The sequence below is a fragment of the Propithecus coquereli genome, unplaced genomic scaffold, assembly GCF_000956105.1.
Source record: "Propithecus coquereli isolate 6110/MARCELLA unplaced genomic scaffold, Pcoq_1.0 Scaffold164, whole genome shotgun sequence".
Taxonomy (NCBI): Eukaryota; Metazoa; Chordata; class Mammalia; order Primates; family Indriidae; genus Propithecus; species Propithecus coquereli.
In genome coordinates this window covers 2,244,010-2,256,029 of record NW_012140969.1, presented here as the reverse complement: position 1 = coordinate 2,256,029, position 12,020 = coordinate 2,244,010, and the positions used below count along the sequence as shown (strand labels likewise).

At 58.3% G+C, this 12,020-nt stretch overlaps 1 protein-coding gene across 7 annotated transcripts in view; it reads right to left on the bottom strand.

The window, feature by feature from the left end:
* The window catches only part of SMARCA4 (SWI/SNF related, matrix associated, actin dependent regulator of chromatin, subfamily a, member 4), an 83,609-nt gene that overhangs the window by 21,614 nt on the left and 49,975 nt on the right, over positions 1-12,020 (bottom strand). For 4 of the 7 annotated variants that reach the window (XM_012641271.1, XM_012641270.1, XM_012641272.1 and 1 more), the window contains exons 19-28: positions 11,583-11,825; positions 9,877-9,990; positions 9,105-9,212; positions 7,984-8,070; positions 7,223-7,269; positions 5,662-5,828; positions 3,296-3,459; positions 1,015-1,242; positions 666-764; positions 331-408 (exon numbers count right to left, since the gene is read on the bottom strand). In XM_012641271.1, the coding sequence (XP_012496725.1) occupies positions 331-408; positions 666-764; positions 1,015-1,242; positions 3,296-3,459; positions 5,662-5,828; positions 7,223-7,269; positions 7,984-8,070; positions 9,105-9,212; positions 9,877-9,990; positions 11,583-11,825 (1,335 nt within the window). The remainder of the gene's footprint in view (positions 1-330; positions 409-665; positions 765-1,014; positions 1,243-3,295; positions 3,460-5,661; positions 5,829-7,222; positions 7,270-7,983; positions 8,071-9,104; positions 9,213-9,876; positions 9,991-11,582; positions 11,826-12,020) is intronic. The other 3 variants (XM_012641275.1, XM_012641276.1, XM_012641277.1) reach the window with 1 other exon arrangement.

Genomic DNA, 12,020 nt, shown 5'->3' with positions numbered 1-12,020 from the left:
GGGGAAGGAGGCTCTGTGTCCAAGGCCCCGGGCAGCGTCAACTCCCTCTGAAAGCGAGCGGAGCCCTCAAGGGCCCGTCAGCACTGACTCAACGGGACGTGTGGGTCTGAGGGCCACATACAGAATGGCACAGGTGTGTGCGCCACCCCATCCCTATGACACACTCACAAGGCCAGATCTTACAGATGGGTCAGTTGGATACGAAAGGGTGGGCCACGCCAGAGCTGACTCCAGCCCCATGACCTGCTGGGAACATCACCACGGCCACCGATACCTTCTGCTCTGCATGTGGAACCAGCAGGGGGCGCGCCTGACCCCGCACGTGCTTACCATGAACAGATCGAACTCCTCCTCGTGCCGGGCGATCATCTGGTTGACGGTCTCGTCGTCAGGCACCTCGTCTTCCTCCTACAAGATTGCAAACTGTCAGTTGCGCCGCGGAGGGGCTGGGGTGGGCGGTGGCCGTGCTCGGAGGCGAGCGGCGGCGTCCGTGGGAATGAGCTGGCGGTCCCGGCACGGCTGCGGTGGATGGGGACCCACACAGCAGCGAGAGGCACACACACGCACACGCACACGCACGCTCCGTGGGACCAGGGCCCTTGCTGGCCGTGTCAGCCGAGAAGCCGAGGATTGAATGGGCATGGAGACTGAACTACCCCTCTCACCTTTAGAGGTGGCTCCTCCAAGTCGGGGTTGACGCCCGCTGGCGGAGGGGCAGTGTGGGCGAAGCTGGCACTGCCGCTGCCCGTGCTGCAGTGTCTGCTCTGTGGATAAATAGAGGACTTCAGTCTCCAGGGCTGTCAATCCGGCATCTTTCACCAGCAGTTTAGAAAAAAAAAACCACTTCAAAGAAAAAGCAAGTACTCATCCTCTTTCCTTTCAGCCCACACTCCCTTTACTCCAAAGGGATGCAAAAAAAATAAGAGTGCAAAAAAGGCAAAAAAACAAAAATGAAAGCCGCTCATGCGTCCACCACTCACGCCGGGGAGGGGTCGGGGCCGGCGCTGGGCTCACCTCGTCCTGCTCCTCGTGCTCCAGGATGGCCTGCAGGAAGGCGCGCCGCTCGTGGCTAGACGACTTCTGGTCGAACATGCCGGCCTGGATCACCTTCTGGTCCACGTTGAGCTTGTACTTGGCCGCGGCCAGGATCTTCTCCTCCACGCTGTTGACCGTGCAGAGGCGGAGCACGCGCACCTCATTCTGCTGCCCGATGCGGTGGGCTCGGTCCTGCGCTTGCAGGTCCTGTGGGGAAAAATGGCTGGTCAGTCCCAAGCGAGCCTGGTGGATCTTTAAGGGGAAGGCGGCCTTCTGATGTGTATGCCAACCAAGCCCTGGCGATTCTGCCACCTGCCGCTGCAAAGGCCAGGAGCCTGGGTTGCCACGTGTCCCTGGGGGATAGGGAGGCGCTCACTGCCTTCCTGCAGAAGCAGCACTTTCTACCTCCTGGGATCTCACAGATGTTCAGGAAGAAAAGTGCCAAACCCCTAGGGGGTTATACTCCAAGGCAGCTGCGGTGGCAGCTGCACATCCTCAGTGTGGCCACACCTGGCCGAGCACCAGCTACAGCCCAGGGTAGAAGCCCAGCAGCGCCGTGGTGACACCTGGGTTGGGTGCAGGCGGTGCCGGTTCCTCACTGTGCACCCAGCCCAGCCTCAGCTCTCTGAGCCTCAGGACTCACTTTGCAGACAAGGGCACCTCTCATGGCTATTGCGCGGATTAAACAGGTGAATAAATGTCGGCAGCGTGACCATGACTGCTGCACTCAGCTCCCAATAAAGTGGGAACCTGTGGCTGTGCTGCAAACATTTTTATTATCCCTGAGGCAGAACCTAGGAGATTCCCAGGAAGTGCCGTCTGCGGGCCCAGGAGCTGCGGGGCAGGCTGGGGACCAGCAAGACTTAAGACTGGCACCGAAGGGGGCAACCAAGGACACACCTGGTAGGGTACAGGGGTGCCTTGTGTCCACCACTCAGACCCCACTGTGAGCACAGTTCCTGGCAGGCCCAGCACTCAGTGACATATCTCTGGCCCTGCGGTGGCCTCAGAGGCCTCACAGCACGGTGGACAACAGGGTCCACAGAGGCCCTGCCTGCTGAATGAGGAGGCACGTCCCGGCCACCCTGAGAAACTGGCCAGTCATCGGGGTGTGGGTCTGGGCAGGAACTACACCCTCAGACTGATCACAGGGACACTAGTGACCACCAGGCCATTAACCCACTGGACGGGCTACCTTGAGAGGTAATCAACGGATGCTGGTGCCCCCTGGCTGCAGGCGAGGGCACGATCAGAACCCGTCAGCGGGAATGAAACCACTTTGGCAGAAACCACCAAAACAGGAAGGTGCAGACACTCCTGCGAGCCAGGAAACCCTACTTCTGACCGGGCCTGTGGTCCTCGCACAAGTGCTCCGAGACAGGGACAAGAAGGTGCCCGAGGGGCTGGGGAGCAGGCTGACAAACAGAAAAGCCAGACGCCTGCCAACTGGGGCCTGAATGCGGACGTCCTGGGGCGGCCCTCTGCCAGGACAGCTGGCAGCCGATTAGGCGGCTGGGCAGCTTCACATGCATACTCTCGAGGCGGTCGACATCGATGACTAAACAGAGAGGCGCGTGCCAGGCCACGCGGCATCCGTGGCAGCGATCTCAGCAGGCACGTGGCCGCAGACAGACAACAGCAGGCAGAGGCACAGAAGACAGTGGGGTTGGAATGGAATGGAAAAGAGGACTCTTGACTTTCTGTCATTGGTATTTGCGTTTAAGAAACAACAAGAACGTATTACTTGCATGATGAAATACTGGGAAAGGTTCTGCTCGTTTTAAAACTGTTGGATCTACAAAATGGTACGTCCCGGTATCCAGGGGCACAGGGGTGCACACGGGGTACGTGGTCAAGTACCAGGGAGACAGCAAACAGCACACAGAGTTTGCCCCACATTTTGTTTTAAAAAGTGCAGGTGTGCGTGTGCACTCGCAGGACCGTGTGCAAGGGCTGGGCCATGGTGATGTGTAGGAGTAGGGCATTTTCCACTTTTCATGTATCCAATTCCAGGATTTTCTTTCAAGAAGCAACAGTGGAATAGGTTGCTTTCCCAGTCAGAGGGGAAGGCTCTTTTTATTTGGAGAAACGGAGGAGGATCCAGCCTCTCCGTCCTCCTCCCTGGGGACCTAAGGAGGTGTGGGTGCAGCAGATGGTCGGGGAGGCCAGAGGACACCCGGGACAGGGGCAGTGTCTCCATGAGGGCTCGTGGAGGGGCACGCCCCCCTTCCCCGCAACTGGGGCACCAGCCTGCTTTTACCTGGTGAGGATTCCAGTCGCTGTCGAAGATGATCACAGTGTCGGCCGACTGGAGGTTCAGGCCGAGCCCCCCAGCGCGCGTGCTGAGCAGGAAGATGAAGTACTCGGAGCCGGGCTCGTTGAAGGTCTTCAGCAGCATGCCCCGGTCCTCGGCCTTCGTGGTTCCTGACGGCACAGGGGAGCACAGGGTCAGCAGAGTGACCTCAGGGGGGTGGGGAGGAGATGTCGAGGAACGCTTGCTTCTGATGGCAGGACCAGGGCCCACCAGTGTCCCCAGGGGCCACATGAGCCAAAGCTCTGCACGCTCAACTCGAGGCTGTGACTATGATTAGCACGTGACTGGGATCTACGGTGTCACTACGGAATGCCACTCCTCCTGCCCCAGGATCAAAGTGAGCCCTGCCTGCATATAAAGGGGGTGTCGCCAGACAACTGAAGGGTGCTGGGCTGGAGCACAGGGCCCGGCACGCAACTCACACTGTCATCTCGGCTGCTACCACCGCTACTGGCACTGCCCTTCCCTCCCCGCACTGCTCCGCTGCAGGCAGGGCAGGAGACACGGCAGCCAGTGCTGGTAACCCCCACCCAAAACACACAGGGGGCCTCAGGATGGGTGGAGAGTGACAGGGAACGAGCCTATGGCTGGAGGGCTGACACCTGCCACCAGCCCCACTGCAATGGGTTCTGGCGGTTCACAAAGACGACGCTCTACTGGCGGAACACGGAACCGTCTAACGGGGACTGATTCTCCTCCAGCAAGATCAGTGTCCCCTCCGCCCCAGCAGAGGAGCTGGAGAGGGGCTCTCACAGGACAGCCCTTGACGCTGGCCCTCAGCACTTCAAAGTCAAAGGGCGGCTGAGCTCCCTGGGCTGCTGGCAGCTCAGACGAAAGGTGCCCTTGGCAAAGGGGAGTCATTTGGTGATGAAATGACAGTGGATCGCTTCTTGCCACTGGTCTACATGTGCCCTGGCACAGTGCCGAAGCCCACTGCCCACTGCAGCCCGGGCATCCACCCCCGCCTCCCCTCCCTCGGGCTCTAGACATAGCCCCGGCTGTCCCAGCTCCCCAGACACCAGCCTGCGCCCTCACGCTCGCCACTATGACAGTGGGAGATCCAGTCTCAGAACATTCCATGGAGCTCCTTCCCTTCCTCTGCTCTCTTAATAGATTTTCTGCCCTGCGACCATGACCATACCTAGTGCTGGGGGGCAGCTCTGGCCAAGGTGACCAAAGTCCTCGTCCCTGTGGAACATTATGGAGAGAAGGGAAAAATGGGGCAGCCAGTTGGGTGCTGGGGAGGGTGGGAGCTGGGCTCTCCCCAGGGGCTCACCAGCCCAGCAGCCATACGCACGCGGTCTGAGAAACCACGGGAACAGAGGGGTGCAGCAATCTGGGGCGTCTTGTCACGAGACAGACTTTGCACAAGAGCTGAGACAAAGGCTCTGAGAAGTCATGTAGGGGAAGAGAAACCTTTTGAGCCTCGTTTGTCCCAGTAGCTCCCAAGCTCATGTTTCTAGTAAGCCCTGTGCATGCCCTTAGGCTGACAGAGGGAAGGGAACCCCGTCCTAGGGCTGGGGCCCTCCTGACCCATTGCAAGTGTGGGACCACACGTCCTACATACTGCCAGCATCTACCTGCTCCAGCTCCCTTGAGCAGAGGGGTTTGGAGAAAAGTAGAAATACACATGGCGACTTCTCCATGAGGGACCAGAGGACACGGGGTCAGACTGAGCACTCTCGAGGCAGCTGCTGCTCTTGCCCCTGCAGAGCCTGCTTCACACACGCTCAGCACCTGACACTGAGTCTGACTCCAGCTCCAGGCCTGACTCGTGACACGTGGTGCAGGACAGCTAAATGAGAGGCAGCCTGGGACCTCTGTGGGGCAGGACAGGTGGCAGGTCTGCTCAGGTGGCCCCTGCACTGAGCAGGGGAAGGAAAGCCTGAGGATGAAGCCAAGATGGAGGCCAGCCCCTCCAACGCCATCTGTGCACCTGGATCCAGCTGTGCCTGAAGCAAGAGATCAACACCTGGGGTTTCAGTTATGTGAGTCTATTAATGCTTTTTTCCTTATACCCAGGAGATACTGGTCTCTGTCAGTTCCAACTAGAACAGGACTGCTGGGCACCTCTTCCCCACCAGACCCAGCACTGCAGTGGAAAGACCACCAGCTTGGTGGTCAGGAGACCCAGCCTCTGATCCAACCACAACACGTCCATGGCCTAGGTGCTCAGTGTGCAACTGGGCCCACGCCAGCCACTGGAACTAGAGCGCACAGCCTCGCCTGGTCCCGGGAGAGAGGGCACACCAGCGAGCAGCTATGGCAGCCCCAGACGTCCCTTAACAAACATCTCCCTGGTTCCTACTCACCGTCGAGCCTGAGGTATTTGAAGCCACGATACGCAAAATAATCTTCCATGATGGTCATGAGAGAGGTCATCTGGCAGAACAGCAGCACTTTGTGGTTGGTTGCGCGGAGTTTGGGAAGAATTCTATCGAGAAGCTCAAATTTACCCGAGGCTCGGTACAGGTCCAGTCTGGCATGTGGAAGGAGGGAGGGAAGAATGCAGAGAACGTTACGAATGGCAGCTTTCAGGCGGGTAGAGGAGGAAGCGCGTCTCCCATCTCCGGCTGGGTGTCAGGCTCAAGCACAGAGGTGGCTCCCTAAGCAGACCCCTCCCCAGGTTGCAGCAAAGCCATTTCAGCCCAACTAAAATAAGGGCACGTCACCAAGGTGGACTTGTACTTATCGTCTAACCCAGACACTTGTGGGAATTAAAGGAGGTGTGATTAGTAGTTACCCTGGGGGCAGCTCCCAGGAAACCGGGCGTGTCCCCCCGCCTGGTAATGAAGCTCTGGGAACAAATGCCACAGTGGAGAGTGCCCACGCCCTGCCACACTAGGGACTAAGCGCCACCCCAGCTTCTCTCATTCACTCCAGCTAACATCCCCCGGTGTACAGATGTGGAAACTGAGGCTGGCAGAGGATAGTGGGATATGGCTGGTAACACGCCAGAGCCAGGTCTCAAACCCAGGAGTGTGGGACTGCATTATGCAATGTGGTATAAAAAAATGTGATCAAAACAACTTTTTGCCCCCTTTTTAAAAATTATTTTATTCATTATCATTTTTTTAGAGATAGGGTCTCACTGTCACCCAGGCTGGAGTGCAGGGGCACGATCACAGCTCATTGCAGCCTCGAACTCCTGGCTCAAGTGATCTCCTGTGCGTACCGCCACGCCCGGCTGATTTTTTCTTATTTATTATAGAGACAGGGTCTCACTGTGTTGTCCCAGCTGGTCTCGAACTCCTGGCCTCAAACAATCCTCCCACCTCAGCCTCTCAAAGTGCTGAGATTACAGGAATGAGCCACTTCACCCAGCCAACTAAGGACCCACCAAGATCTTTTTGCCCTTTCATTAGCTGCCCCTGCTCTTTCGAATGGCTTAATACCCAAGGGGAATAATGGTGGCTTTAGCTCTAGGAATGTTTCTAGCAAGGCTCTTTGCCATGGTGAAAATCTAGAGACAGCATCTGTGTTCAGTATCAGGGGCTTAAAGCAGTCTGGGCTGCACTTTACAAAGGGTGCTGTAGAACACACATCCACGTGGTATAACGAGGATCTCTGTAGCAGTGGACAGAGTTTAGGCTCAGAGGCTGAGAAAGTTGTCAAGGGTCACAGATTTCAGAGGCAGCACAGAGGGCTCTGGATGCCAGGCCTGCCTCGGGAATCCCGCTTCTCAGGGTTAACAGCGGCCGGCTCTCTAAGCACGGAGGACTTTTAGTCTCTTCTTGGTTTCTTCTACGTTTCCTAAATTTTATGCCTTTGAAATTGAACAAACATAACAATAGCAATAAAGCCACCCAAAAAAGAAAAAACCACCTCCACGTGAACTGCCTGCTTTCCCCATCCAGCAAGGAAGCCACTCACCCTTGGACGATGCCACCAGTGAAGCCCAAGTGCTCAGAAAAGGACTCCTGCAATGGAAGGAAAGACGATCAGAGCCAGACGGGACCGGACCTGGGCTGCTCAGAGCACAGACCCCTCGCAGCGTGCGAGCAGCAAGCGCCCCCGCTGGCTCCGAGGCGGATACAGATGCCACACACAACGTTTCTAGTCCCCTGACATCCCTTCCCTCGTGTGCCTCCAACAAAGGAAAGGAGGTCTCCATGTAACGTTCTTCACCACTCACGTGAGCGCAGGAGGACAGTGAGGGGCCATGACCACTCTTAGTGCACTGTCACGGAGCCCCAGAGGTCTCTTGGGCGTAAGGGGGTCTGGAGCGATCCTGACACTTCATGCCAGGAACTACAGAGGCAAGACTCCAGATTCTCAGGGCGTATTATGGCCCAAGAGGGTGTTGACCCCACACTTCATTGTGGGAAAGTATGCCGAATGGCAAACACAGCATGATCCGCTGGGGAGGGGATGGCGGGGACATGCCCCCAAAGAGGACCCTCCAAACACTTCCCTGGTGATTGCTGAGGGTGACATTCAGGGACTTTTGTTTCTATCGGATATCGCCCTATACTGTCAGGATTCTTTACGGTAAGCACTGGAAAACGGAAAAGCAATCAGGAAACACATGTACAGGCATGGCCTATTCAAAACATTAGAAATTATTTTTGAAAAAGTCATCAGGGAGACGCAACAGAGCTCTGCCTGGGAGCTCAGACAGGCGGCTCCCTCACCTCGATGTGCTGGAACATGTACGGGTGGTTGCAGATCTTCCTCAGCTGCATGATGGTGTTCATCAGGGTCTTGGTGCCACCTTTGCCCTGCGGAGGCAGAGCAGAGGGTCCCAAATGGGATCTTGTCCCCGGGGCAGGGTGGAGGTGAGGCTGGTGGATGGGGCAGGTGGTTGAGCAGGGGACATGGGGAAGCTTGGGTTTGGGGTGTCTGTGGCCTGTAGCATAGCAACTGGAAATGAGGAGAAGGCAACGTTTGGAGGCGCAGAGGTGCAAATTGAGTCTTGGGGTGCCTGGCATGCTGGAGGGCAGGTAGTGAGGGTGAGGAGGGGCTAGCGGGACAGACTAGAAGTCAGACTGGAGAAGATATGAGTGACATCAGCTGCATCCCAGGCACTGTGGACCCCGGAGTCCCCAGTGGGTGGCAGCCGGGTGCGCTATGATGACTTAGGAAGCTCCCTCTGGCTACAGGGTTGAAGGAAGGGGACGGGGATGGGTGGTTGGGTGTTTTAGGCCAGGTAGTAACCCAGGACATACGCTGCTGCAGTAGGTCAGATAAGGAAGGGCCCAAACAAGTCCAAAGGGGGAACGTGGAGGCTGGGCCAAGGTCGAGGCATTGGGGCAGAATCAGGGACCCGGTGCATTCCCTGGGAGGACAATGTCAGTCCTGGCGAGGCCGGGGACCCTCAGCTTTCACCCAAGGAGGGAGCCACCTGCCCTGCTCCTCTGTGCTGTGAGACTCCACCCCAACACAGCCACCTGGGAAAAGGACTCAGTGGCCTCAGCTGGCAGGCGGCCCTTTCCTGGCGGGGACTGTGGGGCTTGCGAGAAGGCTCTCGCCCTGCTGGGCTGAGCACTGGGCCGCCTGCTGCCGACTGGAAAGGGAACCAGAGCGTCACAGGGAAAGGGGATGCCAGACGGCAGCTCAGTAAATGAGCCTGACATAGGCCACTAGCTGTCGTCACCAGAGCCAGTCAGACGCCCTTGGGATGGTGACCATGTTAGGCCCCAACCAGAACACTAGGCACCAAGTAGGCGAAGGCCCCGCTGGAGATGGAGTGTGCTCTGGCCCCGACCCTCCCACCACAGATACCCAGGTGGGGAACAGGGGACTCCGGGCCCACCTTCTTGTCCTTCTCTGAGCCGTCGGTCAGCAGCACACCCTTGGCCTGCATGTGCCGGTACAGCACTCGCTGCAGCGCCGACATGTCGCACTTGATGACGTACTCTACCTGCGGGGCATGGGCAACGCTCGCCAGGGCCCCAGGTAGCCTGAACCCCGACCACCCCTCACCCCCAACGCACCTCCCATCCCTGAGCCCCAGAGGAGGTGTGCTGGTGCCGTATGTGAGCTCTGATTAGGGGGGTGACCGTGAGGAGGCCCCACAGCTGGGATAGGAGGGGAGACGTGGGCTAAGGGAGAAGCACCAGGGCAGATCCTGGGCCAGGAAGGGCAACTTGGCACCTTCCAGAGGCCTTTCCACAGTAGCCCAGGAAGCAAAGGGCAAGTGTGATTAGAGGGGCAGCCTGCGCCCAGGGACCCCGAGTCCCATGGACGCTACTGTGGGGCCTGGGCCCCAGGGCGTGGCTGCAGCAGCCACGAGAACCCAGAGCCATCCTGTGTGGGAAGCAGCCCAGCCTCCATGGCCCTTTCTGACGTGGCCAGGAGAACCTGTCCAGGCGGCTGGCCACTGACAGGACGTGCTTTTGTGCTCTAACCTGATAAACCCACCCTTGACTATAGGGACCCAGTGGGTCTCAGGCCTCAGCCCCCAAGCTGGATGGGGCAGGGCCAGGCTGGGGACCCTGGGGAGAGTCACCTGAGTGCACCCACCACTGGGGAGAGCCACGGGTACGAGGCCGCACTGCAGCTGCCTCTGCACAAAGCTCCGTTACCTTTTCGGGCAACTGGGCCTCCACCTCCTTCTTGAGCCGCCGGAGCAGAAAGGGCCGCAGCACTTTGTGGAGACGCCGGATGATGAGGATGGTCTCCTCCTCGTTCAGGTCCACCTGCAGCGCCCCCAGGCCAGGAAAAGCAAGTGTTACCTCCAAAGGAGGGAGACAAGGAAAATGCCAGGAAGTAGCGAAGGGGCAGACAGGGTCCCTTAGAGCCACCTTGCGCTGCGCACCTGGATTTCCAGGCTGCCTTCTGCTTTCTGGGGCCTGGCGGGGAACCCTCTTCCTTAGGAAAACTCTGGGATCTGTTCCCTCCATGGAGTTCCTGGGCCACGGAACCGCAGGCACCGGGGCACCCTGCTCTGTGCACCCCACCCAGGAGAAACGTGGCAGCACGCTGTGCGGCTTCTCCAAGAGCACACAGACTGTGTGTCCACAGAACCACCACCACGGCCACGCTACAGCCAGAGCACTGGAGGGGCCAGGATGACAAACGCGTGGCTCACACCAGGGTTTATGCCACAGAGCTCTGCACTTTCTCATTCAGCCTGGGTGGGACCGAGTGAAAGGAACCTGTTCTCCCACAGTACGTGCTCCTCTAAGAAAACATGTTTTTAAAAATTCTAAAAAAAGGTAGAGGAAAACACAGCATGTCTGAACTTCTTTTCTACCACTTCCCTGGGAGTTTCTTAACAGAACTTCTGCTCGACTCAAAACTGATGAAATTGCAGCGTGTGCTCCTGGCTCTTGGCATGGGGAAAACGGGGGCATGGGGGTCTGATAACTGGGGGCTCTTTGACCATGACACTCCAGGCAAAGCTTTGGTTTCTCCTCCAGAAGGGCCTCTGCCTTGACCAGTGCCAGGGAAGGCAGGGACCTTGTGGGTGAATCCAGCGGAGGGCCCTCCATACACACGGCAGAGGCCCCCACTGTCCTGGGCATGTCTAAGGAAAGCCTCGTAGGTGGGAATGAGGGGCGGCCTGGCTGCCTCAGGCAGGGGTGCTCCCAGGGAACCTCTGCAGCTCTGCCCGCAGCTTCGGGTTCTGCCGCATAACCCCCTTTAGCAGAAAACAGCCCACTCCAAAAACATGTCTCAAACCCCAATGGCATGACAGACTTTAGGCTCAGTGCTTAGTGACACTCATCAACGATGCAGACCTGGCCCCTGACAGCTGCTGTGCCACAGTGTGGCTCTCAGGCTGATGGTGCCACCCATGGCCGTCAAGGCCCATTGGCCACAATACTCTGAAAACAATGTAAAATAGAACCTGACCCTGTGGCTTCCTTAACTGGAAACTTCCAAGCTTCCTGCTGCCCTTAGAGGGAAATCTGAACCCTCTAAAGGGACTTACAGGACACAGGGGACCTCTAGCTGCATTCTCCACACCCTCCTATCCTGTGACCACCTCAGGACCCTATTCCTTGCTGTCCCCCCTGTGCCTGGAGTGCAGAGTCAGGGAAGCCCGAGTGTGCCTGGGAGGTCACGTCACCATCTCTGCCCTGCGCTGTGCAGACATGGACTGTCGCCTGGCATGTGGCACAGGACCTGCCCACCGTGGTGGGCACTCAACGTACACTGACCAGAGAGAGCCAGCCGAGCCCGGAACTGTCAACGCAGGCACAGCTCCTCTGTGGACAGCACGGCGTCACTCAGGTCCACTGCCTCTTGCCCTGCCGCCGACACAGGGCCAGGTGGGCTCGCTCACCTTCTCACCGGTCATGGCGAAGGGCGCGTTGAACCACTGCTCGAAGGTGCTGCAGCTCTTGAAGATGGTGGGCAGCAGGAAGTTGAGCAGCGCCCAGAGCTCGGGCAGCTTGTTCTGCAGCGGCGTGCCCGTCAGCAGCAGGCGGCGGGGCGCCACGTAGTGCGTGTTGAGCACCTGCGTCAGCTTGCAGTGGTGGTTCTTCATGCGGTGGCCTTCGTCCACGATCATGTACTTCCAACGGATCTGCAGGCCCGAGAGTGGGTGGTCAGGGGCAGGGAGGCAGTGGGGCGGCCCCAGTGTGGAGGGAGACTCTCCCATTGCGTGTCCCTCAGCCACGAAGGCTCCAGGTGGAGAGTCGGGGGCCGACCCAGAGAGCGCCACACAAAGCAGCCTCTACCAAGCATGGGGTCAACACAGACACACACACGGGGAGACAAG